The sequence below is a fragment of the Panthera leo genome, chromosome D2 (genome assembly GCF_018350215.1).
Source record: "Panthera leo isolate Ple1 chromosome D2, P.leo_Ple1_pat1.1, whole genome shotgun sequence".
Taxonomy (NCBI): domain Eukaryota; kingdom Metazoa; phylum Chordata; class Mammalia; order Carnivora; family Felidae; genus Panthera; species Panthera leo.
In genome coordinates, this window is record NC_056689.1 from 33,267,359 (window position 1) to 33,294,538 (window position 27,180).

At 38.1% G+C, this 27,180-nt stretch overlaps 2 protein-coding genes across 15 annotated transcripts in view; one reads left to right on the forward strand and one right to left on the reverse strand.

Annotated features, from left to right (window-relative positions):
* Nucleotides 1-1,937, reverse strand: part of ECD (ecdysoneless cell cycle regulator) — a 47,937-nt gene extending 46,000 nt beyond the window's left edge. For 7 of the 9 annotated variants that reach the window (XR_006194493.1, XR_006194494.1, XM_042908417.1 and 4 more), the window contains exons 1-2: nt 1,630-1,937; nt 214-428 (exon numbers count right to left, since the gene is read on the reverse strand). Coding sequence is in view for 7 of the 9 variants with exons in the window: in XM_042908417.1 (XP_042764351.1) it covers nt 214-418 (205 nt within the window). In the remaining 2 variants the exon portion in view is untranslated. The remainder of the gene's footprint in view (nt 1-213; nt 429-1,629) is intronic. The other 2 variants (XM_042908415.1, XM_042908416.1) reach the window with 2 other exon arrangements.
* A 17-nt stretch (nt 1,938-1,954) lies between these two features.
* The window catches only part of FAM149B1 (family with sequence similarity 149 member B1), an 86,509-nt gene continuing 61,283 nt past the window's right edge, over nt 1,955-27,180 (forward strand). For 2 of the 6 annotated variants that reach the window (XM_042908422.1, XM_042908423.1), the window contains exons 1-3: nt 1,956-2,107; nt 8,246-8,350; nt 10,279-10,408. In XM_042908422.1, coding sequence (XP_042764356.1) covers nt 2,061-2,107; nt 8,246-8,350; nt 10,279-10,408 — 282 coding nt within the window. In that variant the 5' untranslated portion in view covers nt 1,956-2,060. Of the gene's footprint in view, nt 2,108-8,214; nt 8,351-10,278; nt 10,409-27,180 lie in introns of all 6 variants that reach the window. The other 4 variants (XM_042908421.1, XM_042908425.1, XM_042908426.1 and 1 more) reach the window with 4 other exon arrangements.

Below are 27,180 nucleotides of genomic sequence, written 5' to 3' on the forward strand. Positions count from 1 at the left end.
AAGGTAATTACTATTAGAAAGCTTTCATCAAATGAATTAAAAAAAATTTTTTTTGGTTAGTTTAAGGGCTTAACCAAATATAAGCAAGCATCACTAATCTAAAAAGTTCAGGTTATAAATCTCCTGACAACACTGAATGAACTATGGACTATTACACATCACTGTTGTCAGAATTAAAATTCACATGTATCAAATCAAGTAAAAGAGCCATACCTTTTCCAGGTTTGTATTTGAGATTGAAAGGCTGATTCTGCCAGATATAGGGGACCAGCATAGGTGCAAAGTGGGTCATTATCCTCTCAATATACTTTTGAAGAATCTCTTTGTGTTTTTCTGGGTCTCTTGGTTCATCTGGTATCAGGAATAGGTGATACTCCACAGTGTCTTCCACTGTAGCAAGCTTCATATTTTCTTCCATTCTTTGAAAACTACATTTAAAGTTTCAATAACATAAACCACATAGAATAATGCAGAATATCCAAATTCTCAAACTATTCTAGATGATTCCATTGTTTTCCAAAATTCAGTTCCCCACATACTATCATTGTAATTTTTTGACTTTATCAAGCATTAATAGTAACACCTATTTAATATTCTTTTAATGAGGTTTTTATGCTGAAAATTATGTTCTTCACACTTGAAATTATATTAAAAGAACTTTTGATATAATACAGTAAATGGGAATCCAGTGTCACATTCCCAAATTAATAGGCGTGTAAGAATTTTAAAAAAATGTTTGCCCTTGTACTAGCAGCAGTGTGTGTAGCACACTTTGAGAAACACTACAATAACATTTTATGTTTCAATACTATCAAAAGTCCCAGGTCCGCCGCTAATTAGTTGTCACTGTCGGCACTTCACTTTCTCTTTCTGGGGCCTTTTCCTTAACTGTAGAATGAGAATGTTACTCTTTCATTTCTAAAATCCTCCCCCAGTTTAAACTGTTATTATTTGAAAGCTCTTATGAGCAATCTCCCTTAGGCTGCAAAATTTCAACCTCTTTTTATGAATATTGTATGGCATAGGGGAATACAAAACATTCATGTCCTATCATCTCACCCCAAAATAATTTGCCCACGGTTCTTGATCCTACAGCTGTCCTAAAACTGCTCCCTTTTCAGGTCTCAGGGGGTACAGCTCCAGTATATTAAGAGCAGGTAGATAGATATCTATTTTCTAAGGGTTTTCCTTAAAACAAAAGTGCTAGCTCACTATTGCTGCCAGATGAGGCTTGGTAAAGGCAGGCACTGTACTGGATGGTCCACTGTAAGGCACAATTCGATTTTTATCCTTACTCGGTTTTCTAATGGGCTAATAAAACGAAGTCGAGAGGAACCTGCATCCAGTCACCGCAGTCTGTCCAAATCATTTGGCTTCTCAAGCCAGAGCGACAGATAATTCTGTCGACCCGCCCCATAATGCCAAGCACACATTTTTATGAAGAATTTAGTGTCAGAACTGGAAGGAGCTTCGAGACCACTCAGCCTAATTCCTTGCTGTACAGGTGAGAAAACCAGAGCACAGAAAGAGAAGAGACCAAGCTGCAGAGGGCTGAGCTGGAGTCTAGCGCTCTTGACTCAGACTACGCTTTCTCCCTCCATCCGACAAACTGAAGCCAATTCCGCTTACGATCCTCGGGCCTGCCCCACGCGTCTCGGCTGCGGCACCTTTCCTCGACCGCCCCTCCTACCGCGTCAGTAGCAGTCCAAGTCCGGCCCAAGGTCAGGCCAGACGCTTCTCGGGCGCTTGAGGTTAGCCGACACCCCTGAAACACCCGCTCGCCCCGGAACTCCCAGCAACGTCACTGCTGCGCGTCCGCGGGAACATTAGGTGGGTGCTCAGGTGCGTTCGTCACTTCCGCCCCCGCGGGGAAGCAGGCAGGGCGGAGGGCTAGAGGGGTGGGGACCCTGGAGAGGTGGCGGTCCGGAGTCTAGGCGACGGGGCGTGACGGGGCCGGAAGGTGGCGGGAGGGGGCCGGGCCGGAGCCGGCGGGAGGGCCAGGTCCCGAGGCCCCGACCCTGGCGTGCCCGCCCCCTCCGCGGCAGAGGAGGAAGAGGAGGATGATCTCCAGATACACCCGGAAGGCGGTGCCACAGAGCTTGGAGTTGTAAGTGGACTGCTCAGCCATCCTAACCGGGGCCGTGGGAGGCTGAGGCGGGCAGCGGGCGCTCTGGGGACCCCTTCCAAGCAGCGCTTCCCACCTTTCCTTTCTCAGGGCAGGGGAAGGAACTGTTTCCTCCCAGCCTTGTTGGACGCTCTCCTTCCACCTCCATCTCCAGCTAAGGGCATGTCTCCTGTGCTGTCCTAGGGCTTGGCCCTCTTGGGCTGCACTTCCTGAACTCAGGGACTGGGTCTTTGGCATTTGTAGCTTACTCAGTGTTTCATGCCTCACTGTCAATGGCCATTGACGAATCGAGAAGTTACTAATAGCTGAGTGCTACAAAAAAGTTGAATACATCTAGTGCCAGGCACCGTGCAAAGCTGCTTACATGCATTAGCTCACTTAATCCTATTAGGAAGGATACCAGAATAGAGAATATTATTTTGCACATTCTACAGATAACGAACCCAGATTTTTAAAGATTGTAGCAAGCCAAAGATTACACAGCCAGGAAGTGGTGGAGCACACAAACCTGGTGTCAATCTGATCCTGAAGCCTTGGTCATAATCATTATACATTCTGTTTCCCCATTTTTGTAATTAAACATCAGAATCCTTAAGGATAAGTTTTGCTTTAGAGAGCATATATTGCAGCTGAAATACACCCCTCCCACCCTTGGTGAGGTGTTGTAATTTAGCAAGTAATGATAATGTCCTGCTTTTATTAATGCTTTACACTTTCAAAAAGACTTTCACATTTTGATCCCTTGCAACAATTCTGTAAGATGGGTATGATTAGCTTTCAGTTTTTCAGAAGCTGAAACATCAGAAAGGTTACACATCCTAAGATTATAAAACCAATAGGTTTTGAGCTTGGCCTTTTAATCCTCAAATCCCAACTTTTTTTCTCCATTGAGCTATGTAATTTTAGCAATTATACATTTATTAATTAAGTATTAAGTATAGGGGCGCCTGGGTGGCTCAGTTGGTTAGGTATCTGACTTCAGCTCTGGTCATAGTATTGTGCTTTTTAAGTTCGAGGGTCGCATCAGGCTCTGTGCTGAGGGCTCAGAGCCTGCCTGCTTCAGACTCTGTCTCCCCCTCCCTGTGCCCCTCCCCCACTCACACTCTGTGTGTGTGTGTGTGTGTGTGTGTGTGTGTGTGTGTGTGTGTTTCTCAAAAATAAACATTAAAAAATTAAAAAAATATGCTAAGTATATATGATAATAACAAGCGTGGAATTTTCAGTCACTCTGGGTTTCTGGCTAAGCTCTTCTCTAGCCATGTGTCTTTTAAGCAAATTACTAAATATTTGAGCATTCATTTCTGGACTATAGGACTAACACCTTATCTAAAAGCATATCTAAAATGATGGCACAAGGGCGCCTAGGTGGCTCAGTCAGTTAAGCATCTGACTTTGTCTTAGGTCATGATCTCACGGTTCATGGGTTGCTGACAGCTCAGAGCCTGGAGCCAGCTTCGGATTCTGTGTCTCCCTCTCTCTTTTTGCCCCACCCCTGCTGGAGCTCTGTCTCTTTCTCCCTCTCAAAAATAAAAGCATTAAGAAATAATAAAATAAAATAAATAAAATAAAATAAATAAGATGAAATAAAATAATGGCACAGGGTAGATCCTTAGTAATTGGCAATTTTCTTGCCCCTTCCCATCTTTACTTGCTACAATAGCCATACAAAGAAAATCTGTGATCTCTTCTTGCCTTACAGAAGCTTATTATCTACTAAGTAATAGGATATCTACACAGTAGCAATTCAGATAATAAGCTTTTTAGGAAGTAGGAAGAAGAAAGTCATTTTCCAAACAAAGGGAACAGGTGTTAGCTAAAAGTCTGCTTTTATAATTAGTTCTGACCATTCTGAAAGTAGCAAAAAAAAAATCTTTTGTGAAAAAAATTGCTGGTAGGCACTTAGTGGGCCAGAATTACTGATCCAGTATAGTTCTGTTACTTGTTCTCTGTTGTTGACTTGATACTCCTTAAAGACCACTCTCTCCAAAGGTGATTCTCTAGGAGAATATGATGTGAATAATGAAGATAATGAAGATTATATGTATCTAAATGATAGTAAAATAAAAGCAATTTTTACTTTTGGCATTATGATAATTTGCTTTGAAGAAGTAACTTTCCTTTTCTCCCTAATAGTTCCAAATTATAGATATTGAAAAGAGCTTGAAATAAAAAGTTTTCAACATACAGCTTTAATACTTAAAAAGTGATAAGTTTCACTCATATGAAGACTTTAAGAAACAAAACAGATGAAAATAAGGGAAGGGAAACAAAAATAATATAAAAACAGGGAGGGGGACAAAACAGAAGAGACTCAAGAACAACTGGAGAACAAACTGAGGGTTGCTGGAGCGGTTATGGGAGGGGGGGATGGGCTAAATGGGTAAGGGGCATTAAGGAATCTACTCCTAAAATCATTGTTTCACTTTATGCTAACTAATTTGGATGTAAATTTTAAAAAATAAAAATAAAATTTTAAAAAGTGATGTTTCAAATATAAATGTATAGTGAATAATATATTGAACCACCTATCCCCCAAATTCAATAACGATCAAAAATTGATATATTTGCTTCATCTATATTCTTTATCTCTTTTCAGCCTCTCTGTCCATCATCTGTAAATAAGGAAGCAAAACCCCAGACACTATCATTTCACCCCTGTATACTGCAGTATGCATCTCTAAAAATGCATTTTCTTATGTAAAAACAATGCTATTACATTTAATATTTCTTTGGTATTATCTGTTATTTAAAAAAATTTTTAATGCTTGTTTATTTTTGACAGGGAGAGAGAGAGAGAGAGACAGAGCATGAGTAGGGGAGGGGCAGAGAGAGAGGGAGACACAGAATCTGAAGCAGGCTCCAGGCTTTGAGCTGTCAGCACAGAAGCGGACGCGGGGCTCGAACTCACAAACCTCGAGATCATGACCTGAGCCGAAGTTGGATACTTAACCGACTGAGCCACCCAGGCGCCCCTAACAGTCATTTTATAGAGATTTCTTTGACAGACTAAAAAATGTCTTAAATTTCTGTCTTGTAGCTGGAATCCACATTTCTGTTTACTGCCACTGTCTCAAAGACAACTTTTGGTTCGAGGATTGTTGAATAAGAGGAGTAAAAAATAGCTCTCCACAAATCCATCCCTACCATTTTTTTTTTAAGTAAATTTATTTAAATTCAAGTTAGTTAACATACCGTGTAGTATTGGTTTCAGGAGTAGAACCCAGTGATTCATCACTTACATGTAATACCCAGCTCTCATCCCAACAAATGCCCTCCTTAATGCCCATCACCCATTTAGTCCATCTCCCCACCCAACACCCCTCCAGCAACCCTCAGTTTGTTCTCTGTATATGAGTCTTACGGTTTGCTTTCCTCTTTTTATCTTATTTTTCCTTCCCTTCTCCTATGTTCATCTGTTTTGTTTCTTAAATTCCACGAGTGAGGGGCGCCTGGGTGGCGCAGTCGGTTAAGCGTCCGACTTCAGCCAGGTCACGATCTCGCGGCCCGTGAGTTCGAGCCCCGCGTCAGGCTCTGGGCTGATGGCTCGGAGCCTGGAGCCTGTTTCCGATTCTGTGTCTCCCTCTCTCTCTGCCCCTCCCCCGTTCATGCTCTGTCTCTCTCTGTCCCAAAAATAAATAAAAAACGTTGAAAAAAAAATTAAAAAAAAAAAAAAATTCCACGAGTGAAATCATATGGTATTTGTCTTTCTCTGACTTATTTCACTTAGCATAATACACTTTAGTTCCATCCACGTTGTTGCAAATGGTGATTTCATTCTTTTTTGATCACTGAGTAGTATTCCATTGTGTATATATATCACATTTTCTTTATCCATTCAACAGATGATGGACATTTAAGCTCTTTCCATAATTTGGCTGTTGTTGATAGTGCTGCTATAAACATTGCATTTTTGTATCTTTTGGATAAATACTTAGTAGTGCAATTGCTGGGTTGTAGGGTAGCTCTATTTTTAATTTTTTGAGGAACCTCCATACTGTTTTCCAGAGTGGCTGTACCAGTTTGCATTCCAACCAACAGTGCAAAATTGTTCCCCTATCTCCTCATCCTTGCCAACATCTGTTATTGCGTAAGTTCTTAATTTTAGCCATTCTGACAGGTGTGAGGTGGTATCTCATTGTGGTTTTGATTTGTATTTCTCTGATGATGAGTGATGTTGAGCACCTTTTCATCTGTCTCTTAATCATCTGTCCATCCCTACCATTTGAGAAATAATTTAAAGTAAAAGCTCTGCTGCTGGGTCCCTTAGCTTTATCTTTATATATGAAAGATATAGCTTTCTATTAGTGAAAATAGTGAAATAGAAATAGATATAGCTTTCTATTTCTTTAGTGAATTAAACTCTCAAATTATTCATTTGCTCTGAGAAGCCTCAGAGCCAGAGTACTTGGATTTGAATCCTGGCTCCATCACTTCCTAGACATATGACCTTAAGCAGGTTACTTAGTCTCTCTGTGCTTCACTTTCCTTTCTGTGAAATAAGAATATTAGAGATTTATAATATACATTGGCATATTAAAGACCCTGAGAAGACCTTTTATAAAGAAGCCTGTGTACTTTGTTTAGACTATCATGTTTCCTAAACTTAATTTATTACAGAATTTTGTGGGGGAGGAAAGCCTACTATGGATGATTAAGACTCGAACATAAAATAATTAACCCCTTAGTTTATTCTAATGTACATGTTGAATTCCCTAGAGCAGCACTGTCCAATAGAAATATAATATAAGCCACATATATAATTTTTAATTTTCAGATAGTCACATTAAAAGAATAGAAAGTGGTAAAATTAATTTTTTGCCTTTTTATTTTCAACTAATTATAGACTCACTGTTAGTTACAAAAATAGTACATAGAGTCCCATGAACCCTTCACCCAGTTTCCCCCAAAGATGACAACTTATGTAGCTAGTATAGCGTCAAAGCCAAGAAACTGATATTGGTACAATACTGTTAAATCAGTTTTTATATCCACTGTTTTGTGTATGTGTATATAGACTTCTGTGCAGTTTGGTCTCATTTATAGAACTGTGTAACCACCAGTACAATCAAGATGGCTTTTTTATCACCACCAAGGAATGTCCTTGTGTACCCCTTTATAGTCACTTCCACTCCCTTCTCCATCTTCTGGTAACCACTAATATTTTCTGTACCTCTATAGTTTTGTCATTTGTAAACATTATATCAATAGAATCATATAGTATGTAACCTTTTGAGATTGCTTTTTTCACCTTGAAATCCATCCAAGTTGTTCCATGTATCAATAGTTCACTCCTTTTTATTGCTCAATCTTATTAATCATGTGGATATATCAGAGTTTAACCGTTCACCCATCAAAGGACATTTCAGTTTCCATTTTTTTTCAATTATAAATAAAACTGCTGCAAACATTTGTGTACAGATTTTTGTGTGAACGTAAGTTTTCATTTCTCTGAGATCAGTTCTCAAGAGTGAATGGCTAGGTCTTATGGTAAATGCATGTGTTTAGTTTTATTAGAAGCTATGAGACTATTCCAGAGTGGCTGTACCAATTTATATTTCCACCAGGAGAGCATGAGATATCTGGTTTCACATCCTCGCCTGCATTTGGTGTTACTACCATATTTTGTTTTAGCTATTCTAATAGGTATCTGATTATAACTTATTATATTTTAAATTTGAAGTGAAATTAATTTTAAGAATATGTTTTTTAATCTAGTATACCCAAAATATTATCATTTTAATATGTAATCAAGATAAAATTATCAATGATCCATTACACGTCCTTGTCATACTAAGCCTTCAAAATCCTGTGTGTTATAAACTTAAAGCACATCCCATTTTTGACTAACCAAATTTTAAAGTTTTTGTGTGAATTCCAGTTAACGTACAGTCTGATACTAGTTTCAGGTGCCCAGTATAGTGACTCAGTACTTCCATACAACATCCAGTGATGCTCATCACACCAATTAACCACACTTTAACTGCTAATTGCTAGCGGCTTCTGTATTGGACAGTGCAGTCCCAGAGCAGCAGGAGTTAGGTGATTAGCTTGTAGGTTAAGCTGCTGAAAGTATGTTTTTTTCTTTACAGGAAATATAACTTTTTAAAAAATCTTTCACAGGAAAGGAATAACAAAACATGCTATTAATCATCATCCCCTTCCAGAGCAGCTGGATGAAATTTCTTCTACCAATGACAGCCATGAAAAAGATACGAGTTCCCAAAGGTAACAACACAAATTGTACTTGTTTGCTTATTACACTGCATAATGGCAAAAGTGTTTTGTGTGTGTGTGTGTGTGTGTGTGTGTGTGTGTGTGTTTGTTGGCTTGGGCTTGATATCTAATCTTGAACTAATGAAACAAAACAAGGACTTTTATCGCATTTTCAGTACCACTCAACTTTTATTCTGGAACAGCTAATGAAAACATCATACTTATAACCCTTAAAGTAGTATTATTACATAGTTAAAAGACAAGACTCAGGAAGAGTCTAACAGATCTGATTTTTAATCCTGGTTCTGCCACTTACTAGCTGAGTAACACTAGGCAAGTTACTTACCAGATAATAGTATCTCTTAAAGAGTGTTGTAAATATAAATGAGATAAAATATGTAAAACTTGGCACAATAATTGGCATATGGTGAGTATTAGCTGCAGTTATCATTCTGTAACTTCAAAGAGGGTTCTAAGAAGCAATGTGGTATAGAAAAATTATAATCATAAAAACTAATTTCAAAACCTAGAACTCAATAGATTGTCTTTAAAATGGGGTTGACTTCTACATCACCAAGTTGTTGGGAGGAATAAATGGGATTATATCTATAAAAGTGCTTGGTAAACTGTAAAAGTGCCACACAAGTCCAGATATTACTTTCATACTTCTGAAATGTTTTTAGTTTTCAAAGGTAGATGTTATAAGTAGAATGTTAAAGTATTTGTTGTAATCAAAGCCACACTGAGATACCACCTCACACTGGTCAGAGTGACTAAAATGAACAAATCAGGAAACTACAGATGCTGGCAAGGATGTGGAGAAATGGGAACCCTCTTGCACTGTTGGTGGGAATGCTAACTGGTGCAGCCACTCTGGAAAACAGTGTGGAGGTTCCTCAAAAAATTAAAAATAGAACTACCCTACGACCCAGCAATAGCACTGCTAGGAATTTACTCAAGGGATACAGGAGTGCTGATGCATAGGGGCACATGTCCCCTATGTTTATAGCAGTGCTTTCAACAATAGCCAAATTATGGAAAGAGCCTAAATGTCCATCAATTGATGAATGTATAAAGAATATGTGGTTTGGGGTGCCTGGGTGGCTCAGTCAGTTGAGCGTCCGACTTTGGCTCAGGTCATGATCTCGCGATCTGTGAGTCCGAGCCCCCCATCGGGCTCTGTGCTGACAGCTCAGAGCCTGGAGCCTGCTTCGGATTCTGTGTCTCCCTCTCTCTCTGCCCCTCCCCCACTCATGCTCTGTCTCTCTGTCAAAAATAAATAAAACATTAAAAAAAATCTTTTAATAAAAAAAGGAATATGTGGTTTATATATGCAATAGAATACTACTTGGAAGTGAGAAAGAATAAAATCATGCCATTTGCAGCAACGTGGATGGAACTGGAGGATGTTATGCTGAGTGAAATAAGTCTGTCAGAGAAAGACAGATACCATGTTTTCACTCATATGTAGATCTTGAGAAACTTAACAGAAGACCATGGGGGAAGGGAAGGGGAAAAAAATAGTTATGAACAGAGAGGGAGGGAGGCAAACTATAAGAGACTCTTAAATATAGAGAACAAACTGAGGGTTGATGGGGGTGGGGGAGAGTGGGGAAAGAGGGGAAAGAGGAGGGCACCTGTTGGGATGAGCACTGGGTGTTGTATATAAGTCAATTTGACAATAGATTAGATTAAAAAATATTTATTGTAAACCACCACTAGAATTATTTAGAATCACTGTCATCAATTCTGCAGGAATTAGGTAGGATTTTTCCATGATGCTTAATTGATAAGTTCTTCATTTATTTTTCTCCTGTGGATAGATATATTTGTGTATATGCTTGTCATCTAGTAAATTGCTGAATAGTTAATGCTACAGAAACTTGAGGAAATATAAGAATTTCTCTTTTTTCTCTCTTCCTTCCAAATTGGGCATTTAGTGAGTCTGACATCACACAAGAATCACCTTTTACATCAGCTGACACTGGGAATTCAAGATCTGCTTTTCCAAGTTATACAGGCACAGGGATCTCCACTGAAGGCAGCTCGGACTTCTCCTGGGGATATGGTGTGAGTTGTTGGTTATTGGTCTGATGGAGTTCTTGGCAGACTATTCTGGGAGTTAGGATTTATCAGTTTTGTCAGTATATTTCATTCCTTTACTTTCCTTCATGGTTTCTTTACATTTTAATATTTCTCATCAGTTTTTACCCTCTTTCAGTATTTGCTTTGCTTTTATGGATATAGTAGTTAATCCTTTTAGGTACTTAGTGTTTGACTTAAACAGTTGCATATTAATATGGATCTGGGCCCTGGATCTACTCCTTTTGCTGTGTGCAGTACACTAATGTGTCTCTCCACCACTAATGTTACCTTGTTGTTTAAATTGTTCTTAGAGGTTGATTATTAAGCTATTATAGACTGGGAAAATGATTATGATATATTGTTAAATGAAAAAAACAGATTAAAAATAGTATGTACAGTGTGGTTCTAATTTGAGTTTACATATATTTTTGTTTATACATATATTAGAAAAAAGGACTAAAGATATCTACCCAAAATGTTATTCAGTCATTATTTAATGGGTGTTGAGATGAGATTGACTTATTTATTTCTAATCCATAATATCTGGTAGGGAATTCTTACGGCATTGTTCACAATTCTCTTGGCCAATCCTTTACATATATGTTAGAATCTGTTTGTTAAATTGCATGGGTCAACTTGGGGAGGATTGCTATCTTAATGATATTGAGTTCTTCTATTCATGAATTTGATATATAAATCTTTGCATTTTTTAAAGCTTATTTATTTAAGTAATCTCTACACCCAACACAGGGCTTGAACTCACAACCCCCAAATCAAGAGTCTTATACTCTAATGACTGAGTCAGCCAGGCACGCCATAAATCTTTTCATTTAATATTAATTTTTAAAATATATCTTAATAAATTATTATAATTGTATCCATAAAGTTCCACTTGTTGAATATTTATTTCTAGGTACCTTGTATGGTATAATATAAAAATTACATTAAAAAAATTTTTTTAACATTTATTTATCTTAGAGACAGCACAAGCAGGGGAGAGAAGAGAGAGGGAGACACAGAATCTGAAGCAGGTTCCAGGCTCTGAGCTGTCAGCACAGGGCCTGATGCGGGGCTCGAACCCACAAACTGTGAGATCATGACTTCACCCAAAGTTGGATGCTTAAACGACTGAGCCACCCAGGCGCCCCTAAAAATTACATTTTTAATCTATTTATTGCTGGTGTGTAAAGGTACAGTCCCTGTTTTTTAAGGGAACTGAGTTGTAGGATAATGTTGGCTTCTGGCAAAAATTTATATTCTTTGTCATGTTTTTAAAACTTCTAACATGTTATTATATGTTTTAATAGATTTCTCATTTATTTAATACTAGGTTAAACTTTCACTGGATTTATTATTATTATTTTTAACTGTGATATTCACATAACATAGAATTCACTTTTTTTAAAAAAATATTTTATTTATTTTTAAGGCAGAGAGAGACAGAGCATGAGTGGGGATGGTGCAGAGAGAGAGAGGGAGACACAGAATTGGAAGCAGGCTCCAGGCTCTGAGCTGTGAGCACAGAGCCCAACGCGGGGCTCGAACTCACAAACTGTGAGATCATGACCTGAGCCGAAGTCAGACACTCAACCAACTGAGCCATCCAGGCGCCCCAGAATTCACTTTTTTAAAGTGAACAGTTAAGTGGTTTTAGTATATTCACAAAGTTGTGCAACCATCACTATGTCTAATTTCGGGACATTTTTATCACCCCCAAAAGATGTCCCATATGCATTAGCTGTCCCTTTCCAACCCTCCAGTCCCCCAACCCGCTGTGGACCACCAATCTGCTTTCTGTCTGTATGGATTGCCTATTCTGACATTTCATATAAATGAATCATACAATATGTGACCTTTTGTGTCTGGCTTATTTCACTTCATATATTTTCAAGATTTATCCATGTTTTAGCATGTGTCAGTACTTCTTTTTTGTTGATGAATATTATTCCAAAAAATTCCAAAATTTTGTTCATCTGTTCATCAGTTGATGGACATTTAGGTTATTTTGGTTTTTTGGCTATTTTGAATAATGCTACTATGAATATTTGTGTGAACGTTTTTCTGTAGACATATGTTTTTGAATATTCTTAGGTATATACCTAGGAGTTGAATTAAAACCATTTTAATTTTTTGAAGAATACATTTATCATTGACATTTATTGTTATGATCATGCTTTTTCAAGGTTTCTAGTTAGGATATAAATAATGTTGATATTTTCCTTATATTACACAAACATTTCATTGCAGGTATCACATGTATGTCAGAGTAGGTAATTTACTTGATAAATCCTCCTGAATGTAACCAGTTTCCTATTAATTTTACTGCCTCCTAACCTCTGCAAATACCCTTCTTACTTCACAGATGTTTCAACAACCTATACAGGGTCACTACCCCCTGCATCCTTTTACCCATTTGGTGCTCTTTTCACCCTGCTCAGAGTCAGACACCCAGTGTAGTCCTGACTTCTATACAGACACCTTCTTCATCCTGCTTGGACTGTCACCCTGTGTGAGGCTGCCTGCTCCCAACATAGTAGCTTTCTTCTCTCCATTCTGGTTCCAACATTACAAGCTGGCTACTCCCCACATGGACATCCTCTTCATCTTACTTGTGCTCCAACACCCAGAAACAACCTGCTCCCCCGCCTGAAAACACCCACTGTGGCACTGTATTTTCAAAAGAAATGCCAGTATATATCCCATCTCACATGATGCTCTTCTTACAAGATATTGATACTCCTCCATTGAGAGATAGGATATATGTTCTTTCCTCTTGAATCTGAATGGATCATTTGCCTCAGTCATTAGCATGCAGTGAATGTGATGCTGCATGATTTTCTAGGTTAGAAAGTAACACAGCTTCTGCCTGCCTCTTTTTCTCTCTCTCTGGATACTTGACCTTGGATTGCAGCCACTGTGTTGTGATGAAGTTCAGACCACATGGAAAAACCCATGTGGAAATGAACTGAAGCCCCCAGCTGAAAGCTAGCATCAACTGTCAGAGATTTGAGTGAATGACCATTCAAATGAATTCAGGTCCAAGCCTTCATGTTTTTCAAGATGTTTTTAAGAGCTTTATCTCAGATGTTGTGGAGAAGAGATAAGCTATTCCTGCTGTGATTAAAAATTCCTGACCTATATAAACCGGGAGAGATAATACATGATTGTTGCTGTTTTAAGTCAGTAAGTTTGGGAGTACTTGTTATACTGCCAAAATAACTAGAAAACCCTATTGCACTGCCCAGGGTCAGGAAAATTGCTTAGATGTTCTCTTCACCCCTCTTGGTCTCCTTCCATACAACAGACCATCTTCCTACACAGACGCCCTCATTACTCTGCGTGGGTTCCAATTTCATATACCAGGCTGCTCTCCCAGGTTGATGCTTTCCTTATTCTGTTCTGATTTTGAAACTCCATGCTGGGTGTCTCTAAGGCACTGAATAACAGGCAGTATATATTTACAGTCCCTGAGAAAGGAAACTCATAAGGTGAGCCCCTGTTTACCCTGGTTCCTGACTGGGGATAACTTTCTGACTGTGGATTTGTGAGCCAGAGTCCAAACAAGGCATGGTGGTCCTATTGTGCTGAGGAACAGAGATCAGAGTTCATGGAAGATGAAGTAGCTGGAATATGCAGGTCAGGGGGAGATAAAGAGCACCAGAAATTATAAATAAGCGGGTAAATACAAAAGTCTATATTTTTTGGTGATTTCTTCTTTATGCAAGATAGAGTTTATACCTATAGAAGTGAAAGATGAGACAAATACAATTCAAAGGATAGGTGGTTGTAAATGGAATTATTCTGTTATAAGGCTGTTATATTTGTGAAGTGTCAGGTATCAAGAGAGAAATGGGAAGTGTGAAGAAGAAGGCATGAAGTGGTAAAATACTGACTCTAACTAGACTTCAATATGTTATGAATGCATGATATTAGCTCTAGAGCAGGCATTAAAAAATTATAAGAATAAGTTATGCCAATTGGGGAAATAAAATGGAAAACTAAGAAATACTCGATTTGTTGATCAAATAAGTCAGGGGAAAAAAAAAAAAAAGAAAGGAACAAGAGAGGACCAAAAAACAGAAGGGACAAATGGAAAAGAAGTAGCAAGATGGTACAGTTAACCCAGTTTTGTCAACAATTAAAACAAATGTAAATGGATTAAACACTCCAATTAAAATGCAGAGATTGTCAGAATGGATAAAAAGCAAAACTCAACTGTATACTATATGGAAGAAATGCACTGTAAATATAAAGGCACATTAGGTTGAAATTTAAAGGACAGAGAAGGATATACCATGAACACAGTAGGCTGACATGGTTATAATATGAGACAAACTAAACTTGAAAACACTGAGTTTGCCCTATTTAAGAGGACTATTCCCTAGCAATAAAAGAGGCAGTTTGTCTTAGCCCAGGCTGCCATAACAAGACACCACAGACTATGTGGCTTAAGCAACAGATATTTATTTTCTCACAGTTCTGGAGGCTGGAAGTCTAAAAGCAAGGTGCCGTCTGAGTTGGTTTCTGGCGAGGCTTCTCTTTCTAGCATACTGTGTCCTCATATGGCCTTTCTTCTGGGCATGCTCACAGATGGAGAGACCTCTGGCATGTCTTCTTACAAGAACATCAGTCCTGGGGCACCTGGGTGGCTCAGTCAGTTGAGCATCTGACTTTGGCTCAGGTCATGATCTCACAGTCCATGAGTTCGAGCCCCGCATTGGGCTCTGTGCTGACAGCTCAGAGCCTGGACCCTGCTTCAGATTTTGTGTCTCCCTGTCTCTCTCTGCCCCTTCCCTGCTCACACTCTGTCTCTCTCTCTCTCTCAAAAACAAATAAACATTAAAAAAAATTTTTTTAGGGGGGCCTGGGTGGCTCAGTCAGTTGAGCATCCAACTTTGGCTGAAGTCATGATCTCACTGCTCATGACTTCAAGCCCCATGTTGGTCTCAGAGCCTGGAGCCTGCTTCAGATTCTGTGTCTCCCTCTCTCTGCCCTTCCTTCACTCATGCTCACTCTTGCTCTCTCTAAGATAAAATAATAAAAGACATTAAAAAATTAAAAATTTTTTTAAAAATGCCTATTTTAGAAAAGAATACAGCTTTGAAATGAATAATTGAAGTTTCTAGCTTAAAATGGTAGGAAAGAAGAATGAAAGAAATAATGAAGAGCAAAAATCAGTGAAAAGGAAAACAGATAAATAAAAGAGAAAATGAACAAGTCCAAGAGTTGATCCTTTGAAAAGGATCCTTTGAAAAGATTAATAATAAGCCCTCTGGTGATACTAGTCAAGAAAAAGCAAGGAAACACAGATTACAAATATCATGAATGAAAGAGTAAACATCACCTCAAACCCTACAGACGTTAAAAGAATAGGAACAGTTTTATGCCAATAAATTCTGCAACTTATATAAAATGGAAAATTCCTCAAAACTGAATACTTGTAAAATTCTTAAAGAAACTGAATCAAACTCTCTTAGAGAAAGCTTTACGCCTACATGGTTTCACTACTGAATCTATCATACATTTTTTTGTGGAAGAAATAAAAGTCACACAGCTTTTTCCAAAAAACAGGAGCATTTTTAATGCACTTTATGAAGCCATCATAATATATTGATGCCCAAACCTGAGAAAAACATATCATAAAAGAAAATTATGAGTTGGGACTTCTAGTATGGCAGAGTGAATACCTTGACAAGTCTTTTTCCCCAAAAGCAACAATAAAAAGTCACAAGCAACCATTTCAGAGCCCTGGAATTGACCAAATTCTCTGTTAATTGAACTTAACAGAGAAGCAGTTATTCATGAAAATCATTAGAACCATGAGTTAAGAACAGTGAGAATGTGTTCTACTACAAAGAGGCAAGCTGTGACAACTAGCAGCTTCACCACCAGAGGGCTCAGTAGTTTGGAGTGGAACCTGGACACAAACTGATACCCCAATGGCATCATCAGTAACAGTAGCAAACTCAGTGGCATACAAACAAGGCAAATAGTGGCTCAGATAGTCTGTGGATTTAGTACTGGTTAGGGCAAAAAAAGTAGACTACCCAGAAATTTATCAAGGAAACCCGGGAAATAAGATACTCATAGGCACTGATAAACTCTCCACATATCCATGCAGCATGCAAATGCAGAGGAAATAATGAAAGGGCACAGAAATTAAAAGTCAAGGCAGACAGGGGCGCCTGGGTGGCTCAGTCGGTTAAGCGTCCGACTTCAGCTCAGGTCACGACCTCGCGGTCCGTGAGTTCGAGCCCCGCGTCGGGCTCTGGGCTGATGGCTCAGATCCTGGAGCCTGCTTCCGATTCTGTGTCTCCCGCTCTCTCTGCCCCTCCCCCACTCATGCTCTGTCTCTCTCTCTCTCAAAAATAAATAAACGTTAAAAAAAACCTAAAAAAAAAAGTCAAGGCAGACAAAATAAAGACAATACTACTAGAAACAAAGAGACATTTCATAATGATAAAAGACCAATTCGAGGCACCTGGCTCAGTCAGTTAAGCATCTGACTCTTGATTTCAGCTCAGGTCATGATCTCTTGGTTCATGAGATCTGCCCTCCCCCTGCTCTTCCCCTGCTTATACTCACTCTGTCTCAAATAAACATTAAAAAAAAAAAAAAGAAAAAGCCAGGGGCGCCTGGGTGGCTCAGTTAGTTAGTTGAGTGTCTGGCTTCGGCTCAGGTCATGATCTCACTGTTTGTGAGTTCGAGCTCTGCATTGGGCTCTGTGCTAACAGCTCAGAGCCTGGAGCCTATTTCGGATTCTGTGTATCCCTCTATCTCTACCCCTCCCCACTCATGCTCTGTCTCTCTCGAAAATAAAAACAAACATTAAAAAAAAAAAAGGCTTGTACAAATATATACACATCTAAGTACAAGCCCTAAAGCACCATAAAGTACATGAAGTAAAATTTGACAGAAGTGAAGGAGAAACAGACAACACAAAAATTATACCCAGAGACTTCAATACCCCACTCCCAATACTTGATAGAACAACTAGACAAAGGGGTGCCTGAGTGGCTCAGTCGGTTAAGCGTCCAGCTTTGGCTCAGGTCATGATCTCATGGTTTGTGAGTTCAAGCCCCACGTTGGGCTCTGTGCTGACAGCTCAGAGCATGGAGCCTGCTCTGGATTCTGTGTGTCCCTCGCTCTCTGCCCCTCCCCCACTCATGCTCTGTCTCTCTCTCTCTCAAAAATAAACATGAAAAAAAATTAAAAAGAGAACAAATAGATAGGAAATCAGCAAACCTATTGAAGTGTTGAATAACACTATTAATCAACTTGACCTAACATTCCACACAACGACAGCAGAATATATATTCTTTTTTATCTAAAACAAGGACTAATACAAGGACTGAAACTATACAAGGTTTGTTCTCCAACCACGCTGGAATTAAGTAGAAATTTGGGATATCCCCAAAGATTTGGAAATTAAACAGTTTTCTTTTAATTAACTGATGGGTCGAAGAAGAAATCTACAAGGGAAATTAGGAAATATTTTGAATTGAATGAAAAGGGAAAAGCAAAATATCAAAATTTGTAGAACATAGCTCAAGTGGTGTTTAGAGGAAAATTAATAGCTTTAAATACTGTAGGGGAAAAAATCAAACTCAGACACAGAGAACAGATTGGTGGTTGCCAGAGGTGGGAGTTGGGGGGTAGGTAAAGTGGGTAAAGGGAGTCAAAAATTTAAAACTTCCAGTTATGTACATGTAATGTACAGCATGGTGACTATAGTTAATAATACTGTGTTGCATATTTGAAAGTTGCTAAGAGAGGAGATCTTAAAAGTTCAAGAAAAAAAATTCTGTAACTATGTATGGTGACATATGTTAACTAGACTTACTGCAATCATTTCACAATATATCATTTCACATATATACATTTCACAATATATCATTTCACAATATAAATATTGAATCATTACACCTGAAACTAATATAATGCATAATATAATTTTAAAAATAGAAAAAGTCTACAGAAAAAAAAAGAGGGTCTCAAATCCATAACATAAGCTTCTACCTTTAGAAACTAAAAAAGAGTAAATTAAATCAAAAGCAAGCCGAAGGAAAGAAATAATACAGATGAGAGTAGAAATTAATGAAATAGAAAACAAAAATAGAGACAAATAAATAAAGTCAAAGGTTGGTTCTTTAAAAAAATTCAACAAAATTGACAAGTCTTTAGTCTTCCCAAGAAAAAAGACACAATTAACAAGATTAGAAATGAATGAGGGGGTCATAATTATTGATCCTTCAGAAACTAAAAGGTTAAGGGAATGTAATAAGCAACTTCATGCCAAGAAGTTAGATAATTTAGATATAATTGACAAATTTCTAAAAAGACACAATTGCCAAATGGATTTTTTAAAAAATCCACATAGATCTATAATAATTAAATTAGTAAAATATCTTTCTACAAAGAAAAAAAAACAGGCAAAAATGGCTTCATTGGCAAATTCTACCAAATATTTAGAAGAATAAATAACTATCATAAACTCTTTAGAAAACAGAGGAACACTTCCTAACTCATCCCATGAAGCCATTATTACCCTGCTACCAAAGCCAAAGTTATCATAAGAAAAGAATTTTGTATGCAAAAAATTCTATAGAATCTGCAAAACAAACAAACAAAAACCCTATTAGAACTAATAGAGTTTAGGGGCACCTGGGTGGCTTAATCAGTTGATCATCTGACTCTTGATTTCGGTTCAGGTCATGATCCTAGGGCCATGGGATCGAGCCCCACATTAGGCTCCACATTGAGCATGGAGCCTGCTTAAGATTCTCTCTCTCTCTCTCTCTCTCTCTCTCTCTCCCTCTCCCTCTCCCTCTCCCTCTCCCTCTCCCTCTCCCTCTCCCTCTCTGTCTGTCTCTTTGCCCCTCTCCCCTGCTGTGCCCTCTCTCTGTTTCTCTAAAATAAACAACAACAACAAAAAAACTAATAGCGTTTAACAAGGCCACAAGATATAAGATCAATATAAAAAATCAGTTGTATTTCTATATACACTTAAATATTTAAAGAAGAAATAATACCAATCTTTCAGAAAAGAGAGAACAGTTCCTAATTCATTCTATGAGGCCATTATTACCCTGATACTAAAATCAGACAAAGACATCACAAGAAGAGAAAACTACAAATTAATATCCTTCTTAAAATTAGACACAAGAACTTTAAATTATTAGCAAACCAACTCTAGCACCATAAAGGGATTATTTGCCCTAAGTGGGATTTATTCCAGGAATGCACAGTTTGTTAAACATTAGAAAATTAATACATCATAGTAATGGAATGAAGGACAGAAATGACATTATCTCAGTAGGCACAGAAATAGCATTTGACAAAATCCAACATCCATTCATGATAAAAGCTCCCAACAAACTAGAAATGAAAAGGAACTTCATCAACCTGACAAAGGGCATCTAAAAAAAACTTAACAGCTGACATTGTATGTTTTGGGAAAAGACTGAATATTTTCCTCTTAAGATTAGGAACAAGGTAAGGACATTCATATACCACTTTTTAACTTAATTTTTATTTTAATTTCAGTATAGTTAACATACAGTGTTATATTAGTTTCAGGTGTAAATATAGTGATTCAACAATTCTGTACATTATTCAGTGCTCATCATAAGTGCACTCTTTTTATTTATTTATTTTTGATGTTTGTTTATTTTTGAGAGAGAGAGAGTTTGTGAGTGCAAGTGGGGGAAGGGCAGAGAGGGAGACACAGAATCTGAAGCAGATTTCAGGCTCGGAGATGTCAGCACAGAGCCCAGCGTGGGGCTTGAACTCACAGACTGCGAGATCATCACCGGAGCTGAAGTCGGACACTCAACCAACTGAGCCACCCAGGTGCCACAACATAAGTGTACTCTTAATCTCCTTCACCTATTTCATCCACCTTCCTGCCCACCTCCCCTCTGGAAACCATCAGTTTGTTTAAGAGTCTGTTTCTTGGTTTGTCTCTTTTTTTCCTTGTTCATTTGTTTAAATTCCACATATGAGTGAAATCATGGTATTTGTCTTTCTCTGACTTATTTCACTTAGCATTATACTCTCTAGATCCATCCATATTCTTGAAAATGGCAAGATTTCATTCTCTTTTATGGCTGAGTAATATTTCATTGTGTATGTGTTGGATATATATGTGTGTGTGTATATATATATATATATATATATATATATACACATATGTACATGTATATGTATATGTATATGTACACACACAAACATCTTTATCCATTCATCTATCAGTGGCCACACGGATTGCTTTGATGTCTTGGCTATTGTAATTAATGCTGCAGTAAACATAAGGGTGCATATTATCTTTTTGAATTAGTGTTTTCATATTCTTTGGGTAATACTCAGTTCCACTTGCCACTTTTATTCAGCATTGTCTGGAAGTTTATCAGTGCAGTAAGACAATATAAAGAAATGAAAGGCATCCATATCGGAAAGGACTAAATAAAACTATCTCCATTCGCAGATGACATGTAGAAAATCCTAAAGTTCACACTCCCCCTGGCCCCCCTCCCAAGTCTGCTAGAACAAAGAAATAAGTTCAGAAAGGTCACAGTATATGAGGTCAGTTTATAAAAATCAATTATAAATGTGGTATATTTCCGTAATAGAATATTATCCAGCCATAGAAAGGAAAGAAGTACTAATACATGCTACACTGTGGATGAACCTTAAAAACAGGCTCAGTGAAAGAAGCCAGACACAAAAGGCTACATATTATATGATTCCACTTATATGAAAGGTCCAGAAGATCAAATCCAGAGACAGAGAAAGTAGGTTAGTTGTGGCCATGGACTGGGTGGAGAGAGAAATGGAGAGTGATTGCTAATGGAGGCAGGATTTGTTTTTGGGGTAATGAAATGTTCTAAGATAAGGTTGCACAACTGTGGATATACCACAGACCATTGGAAGTATACCCCAAACTACTGACTTGCACACTTTGAAAGGCTGAATTCAATTGTGTATGAATTGTATCTAAATTTAAAAATCTGTATTTCTACACATTTGCACATGGACAATCTGAAAATGAAGGTAAAAAATAAATTCAATTCACATTAGAGCAAAAAGGATAAACTTAACAAAAGAAACACAAAACTTGTACACTGAAAATTGCAAAACGTTGCTGAGAAAATGACACATACATACATACATAAAATTCAGGTACATGGATTGGAACACTGAATATTAAGACCACGTTCTCTCCAAATTGACGTATATGATGTATACATACAGTGCATTCCCTATCAAAATCCCTATGAGTTTTTGTAGAAACTGATTAAACTGGTACTAAGATTGACATGGAATTGTAAAGGAGCCAGATTAGTCTAAACAATTTTGAAACAGAAGAAGGAAGTTAGAGGACTTACACTGTCATATTTCAAAACTTAATAAAATGGTGCTATAATCAAAGTAGTGTGGTACTGACATAAGGATAGGCATAATGATCAGAGGGACAGAACTGATAATCCAGAAATAAACCCTTACATGTAGAGTCCATTGATTTTTGACAAAGGTGCCACAGCAATTTAATAGGAAAAGAGTATTTTTTCCCTATAAAAGTTGCTGAGACAATTGGCTATCCATATGCAAAAAAGATGAAGTTAAACTCAATTCACATCATATAGAAATTTTACTCAAAATTAACTATAAATTTAAATGTAAGAGCAAAAACTGTCAATTTTTTAGGAAAAAATGTGAGAAAACCTGCAAGATAATACGCAGATATGACATACCAGAAGCATAAACCTAAAAAAATGGATAAATTTGATTCCATTAAACTTACAAATCTTTTGAACTTCCAAATATACCATCAAGAAAATGAAAGGACAATCACAGACAGGGAGAAAATATTTGCACCACTACATATATCTGACAAAGGACTTGTATCCGAAACTTAAAATTCCATATTAAGAAGACAAACCAGTTTTTAAAAATGGGCAAAAGACTTGAACACTCCATGAAAGAAGATATATGTCCAAGTAGCATATAGAAAGATGTTTAATACTAATCATCAGAGAAATTCCAATTTAAACTGTCATGATACACCATGTCACACTCACTAAAACTGCTAAAACTAAAACTAAATACCTAGTTTTAGCCAGGACGTGGAGCGAAATTTAATGCTCACACATTTTCGGTGGCAGTGCTAAATTGTATGTATGTATGTATATGTATGTGCATATATATGTATGTGTGTGTATGTTGTGTGTATACATACACACATACACTCTGCAAAATAGCTTAACATTAAACGTTATACTCCTTTTAAGATCCAGCAATTCTACTGCAATGTATTTATCTGAAAGAAATAAAAATATATGTCCAGAAAAAGACATACATAAATGTTCATATCAGATTTACTCATAATAAATAATGCAAATGTTCCTCAAAAGGAGAATGGATAAATTGTAGCATATCCTTACAATGAAATTCTTCTCAGCAATATAATGTAATGAACACTAACACATACAACAACATAGATGAACCTCAAAAAAATTCTGCTGAGTGAAGGAAGCTAAACGCAGAAAAGTACACCCTGCATGATCCTATTTATACAAAGTTCTAGGGGCACCAGGGTGGCTCAGTTGATTAAGCATCTGACTCTTGGTTTCAGCTCAGGTCATGATCTCACGGTATGTGAGTTGAAGCCCTGTGTTGGGCTCTGTGCTGCCAGTGCAGAGCCTGCTTGGAATTCTCTCTCCCTCCCTCCCTCTCTCTGCCCCTCCCCCACTCACACTGCCTCTGTCTCTCTCAAAATAAATAAATAAACTTTAATTAAAAAAAAACCTAATGTGTAGTGATAGAAATCAGATCAGTGGTGTCCTGGCATGGGGAACGGGAGGCTCCCAGCTGTAAAGTGGAATGAGGGTATATTGTGACAGAGTGACAGAAATGTTATAAATCTGGAAGGGAATGGTGGTTAGTATGATTAATACATTTCTCAGATCTCCTTGTGCTGTATATACTTGAAATGTTATTGTACACACTCCTCAATAAGCTTATTAAGCTTATGAAATACTCAAAGAATTAAGTGATAAGATAGCATCCATTAAAATTATTGGGTTTTAAATCAAGGCAGGTACAGATCTTAAGAACAGACAGATATGAAGATCCAGTTTAAAATCCTGGAAATGAATAGCACTTGAAATATGTCAATAGATACGGTAAACTGCACACAGAGTGAAACAGAACTGTAGTGAACAGAATGATAGAGCTAAGAAAATCACCTCAAATTAGAGAGATAAATTTAGGCATTGAAAATTTGAAGAGTAGTTACGAACACGAAAGCTGGATTAAGATGCTACAGTATATGTCTAATGGAAGTTTTAGAAAGAGAATGGAAAGAGGTAGTATTGAAAGTAATAATTACTGAATTTTTTTAAGAATTGAAGAAAGATAACAGTCTGCATGTTGAAAAGTATATCAACTGAGGGACAAAACAAAAACAAAAAACCTCTTCAGAGAAACTGCTGATAATCAAAGATAAAAAGAGAAACATTAAAAACTCTTAGGAAAGACATTCCACATGTTATGGAGTAAAAATCAGACTTACAACAGATAGCTCACAATTAACGAATGCTAGATGATAATGATATTATATCTTTAAAGTACTACGGAAAACAAGAGATATATTCAGTGTATGTCAAGTATATATACATGAACGATATATCTCTTCTAGATGATAAATAAGAAGATATACAAATATATGAAATAAATATATGAAGGCAAAATTGGGGTGTCTGGGTGGCTCAGTCAGTTAAGCATCCAACTTCGGCTCAGGTTATGATCCCACCGTTCATGAGTTCTAGCCCCACATCGGGCTCTTTGCTGACTGCTTCGAGCCTGGAGCCTGCTTCGGATTCTGTGTCTCCCCCTCTCTCAGCCCCTCTCCTGCTCGCACTCTGCCTCTCTCTCTCTCAAAAATAAATAAACATTAAAAAAAATTTTTAAATAGTGAAGGCAAAATAAAGACATTTTAAACATCTATAGAATAAGAGTTTCCCATACATATATACACACTGAGGGAACCATTAAAGGATAGATTATACCAAGAAGAAAAAGCCAGAAGAAAGGAATGCAATACATGAAGCAACAGAAAGCAAAGTAATTGGCAAAGCATACTGGAAAAATAAAACAAATGACAACATTTTATGTGTTAAAAATAACACAATACTAAAATTCAAAATAAAAACATGAAAAATACTTCGAGGGAAGTTAAATCATATCAAAGTCCTTTTTAGAAAAATGTGTTTTACATAATTGGATTGTCATTGTGATGAAAGATGCCTGAAGCCCCTATGTCCCTTTCTGTTCCAGTTAATACTCTAATCCTATAAACTGGAGTAGGGACAGTTTACGCTAGAAAGATGGCTTACTGGGCCCTGTCTAGATAGGTGGCATCAAACTTAAAATTGCAACTCACACTAAGACACGTAGTTGACATTATGACTCATGGTGTGTACCTAAAACAGAAGACAAAGTTCTATAAAGTAATAACCTGTATATGAGTGATACTATGATATTTTACATTCTATCTACTTTATTCTATTTTAGTTTTTTGGGTATTATTTAATAACATTTTATATTGATTTCATGATCCACATGGTCCTAAAGCTTGAGAAAGCACTGGTAAGAAGGTTTCCTGAGAAGTCCTAAGTGTTTACCTTTCCTACTTTAAAGATATCTGATACTAAGTCTGAAATTAGGTCAAAATAAAAAGTTAAACCAAAAAAGATATGGTACAGATTCATTACTTAGTATAAAGACTATTGATATCTTCTCAGTTAAGGATATCTTATTTGATGAATGTTCACTATTATCACTAGTATCATCCTTTCTATCACCCAGAATAGAGGCTTAGATTCATCTTCATTAACCATCTGTCTCATCAAATCTGTCATCAAATTCCGTGGATTCTATCCTCACACAACATGTTTCCTATCTTTGTTCCCCTATTTAAAAAAAAATTTTTTTTTAAGTTTATTTATTTTTGAGAGAGAGAGAGAGAGAGAGAGAGGGAGCTCACGCACAAGTGGGGGAGGGGCAGAGAGAGAGGGAAACACAGAAACCAAAGCAGGTTCCAGGCTCCGAGCTGTCAGCACAGAGCCCGATGCAGGGCTCGAACCCACGAACTGTGAGATCATGAACTGAGCCTAAGTCTGGCGCTTAACTGACTGAGCCACTCAGGCATCCCTTTGTTCCCCTATTTTTAAAAATGGACACATAACTTAATTAGTTTTAGCTATATAGTATAATGATTTGATATATGTATATATATGGCAAAATGATCAAAGTCCTTGCTTTGTTTCAGTGGAGGCCAGAAATGCTAAAAACAAACAAACTAACTTTCTAACTTTGTTAGAAAAATAAAGGAGTATGGGGCAGAGTTAAGATGGAAGAGGTGCTGGGGCGCCTGGGTGGCTCAGTTGGTTGAGCAACCGACTAAGGCTCAGGTTGTGATCTTGAGGTACATGGGTTTGAGCCCTGTATCAGGCTCTGTGCTGACAGCTCAGAGCCTGGAGCCTGATTCGGATTCTGTGTTCCCTCTCTCTCTGCCCCTCCCCCACTCATGCTCTGTCTCTCTCTGTCTCAGAAATAAATAAACATTAAAAAAAATTTTTTTTAAAGATGGAAGAGGTGTAGGGGGACTGGGATTTTCCCTGTCCCTCAAACACAGCTGTATTGAGGTCAGATCACTTGGAACACCCAGGAAATCAATCTGTGGAGTGGCAGAAGGGTCCCTACAGTTGGAGGGAGACAGCTTGGCAGGATTGAGGTACATGTATGTGATTAGGGGGAGATAAAATGGCAAAGGCACGGAGGGGAGGGAACCCTTTCAGTGCAGAGACAAAAAGAGACAGGTCTTCAAAAAGTATCAAGTTAGCACATGAGAAAAACCTCTCCAGACCATGGACTCTCGACCATGGATGAGAAATGGGGAGATTGCCAGTTTGTATTTTGCAAACAGCCTTAGGAGCTGAAATGTGAAGGTTTCAAATGTGCGTGACTTTCTCCAGAGCAAAGCCACGGTGCATGCTACTGGGGAGAAGGCAGTCGGGCCCCAGCACTGTAGCAATCTCAGGGGTGCACTGGGAGAGAACAGTCCCCTTCCTGGAGTACTTTGGGAAGAGGGTTTATTGCCTCCCCAAAGACAAAAGACCCTGCAGGTGCCAGCCAGAGGCCTTTTATCCGCAGGGTGGAGTGGCACTACTCCAGAACAGGATCCACAGGATGCGGGGTCCTTTAAGACATTGGGTTTTGAATCTAGCCGAGCAGCTAGAAGCCTTGAGAGAACTGTGGAGCAGGGAAAGCTGACCATCTGTGCTATTGGGTAAGGGCTGCCTGACAGAAAACTCTGTTCAGGGAGGGAAAGGAGGAGAGATTGGGTGTTGCCATTTTTTCTCCCCAATACCAACATGGCAGGACTTCAGAGAGCAGCACAGCTGCCCCCATTGGAGGTGGGACCCATTTACACCAAACTGCTCCCCTCTGTGCCTGGCAACTGCCTATCTACTGGAGCAAGGCTGACTCTGAGCCAATGCAGGCGGCCTCTCCTCTAGACCAGTACAGCCACCAGTCCCAGCACCAACAGATGACTGTTTTTTTAACTCTTTTCCTCCCTTCCTCTCCCCTCCCTTCCCTTCCTTTCCTTTCCTTTCCTTTCCTTTCCTTTCCTTTCCTTTCCTTTCCTCTTTCTACCCTCTTCTTTTGGAATCAGGCTCATAGTTTCTGATCTG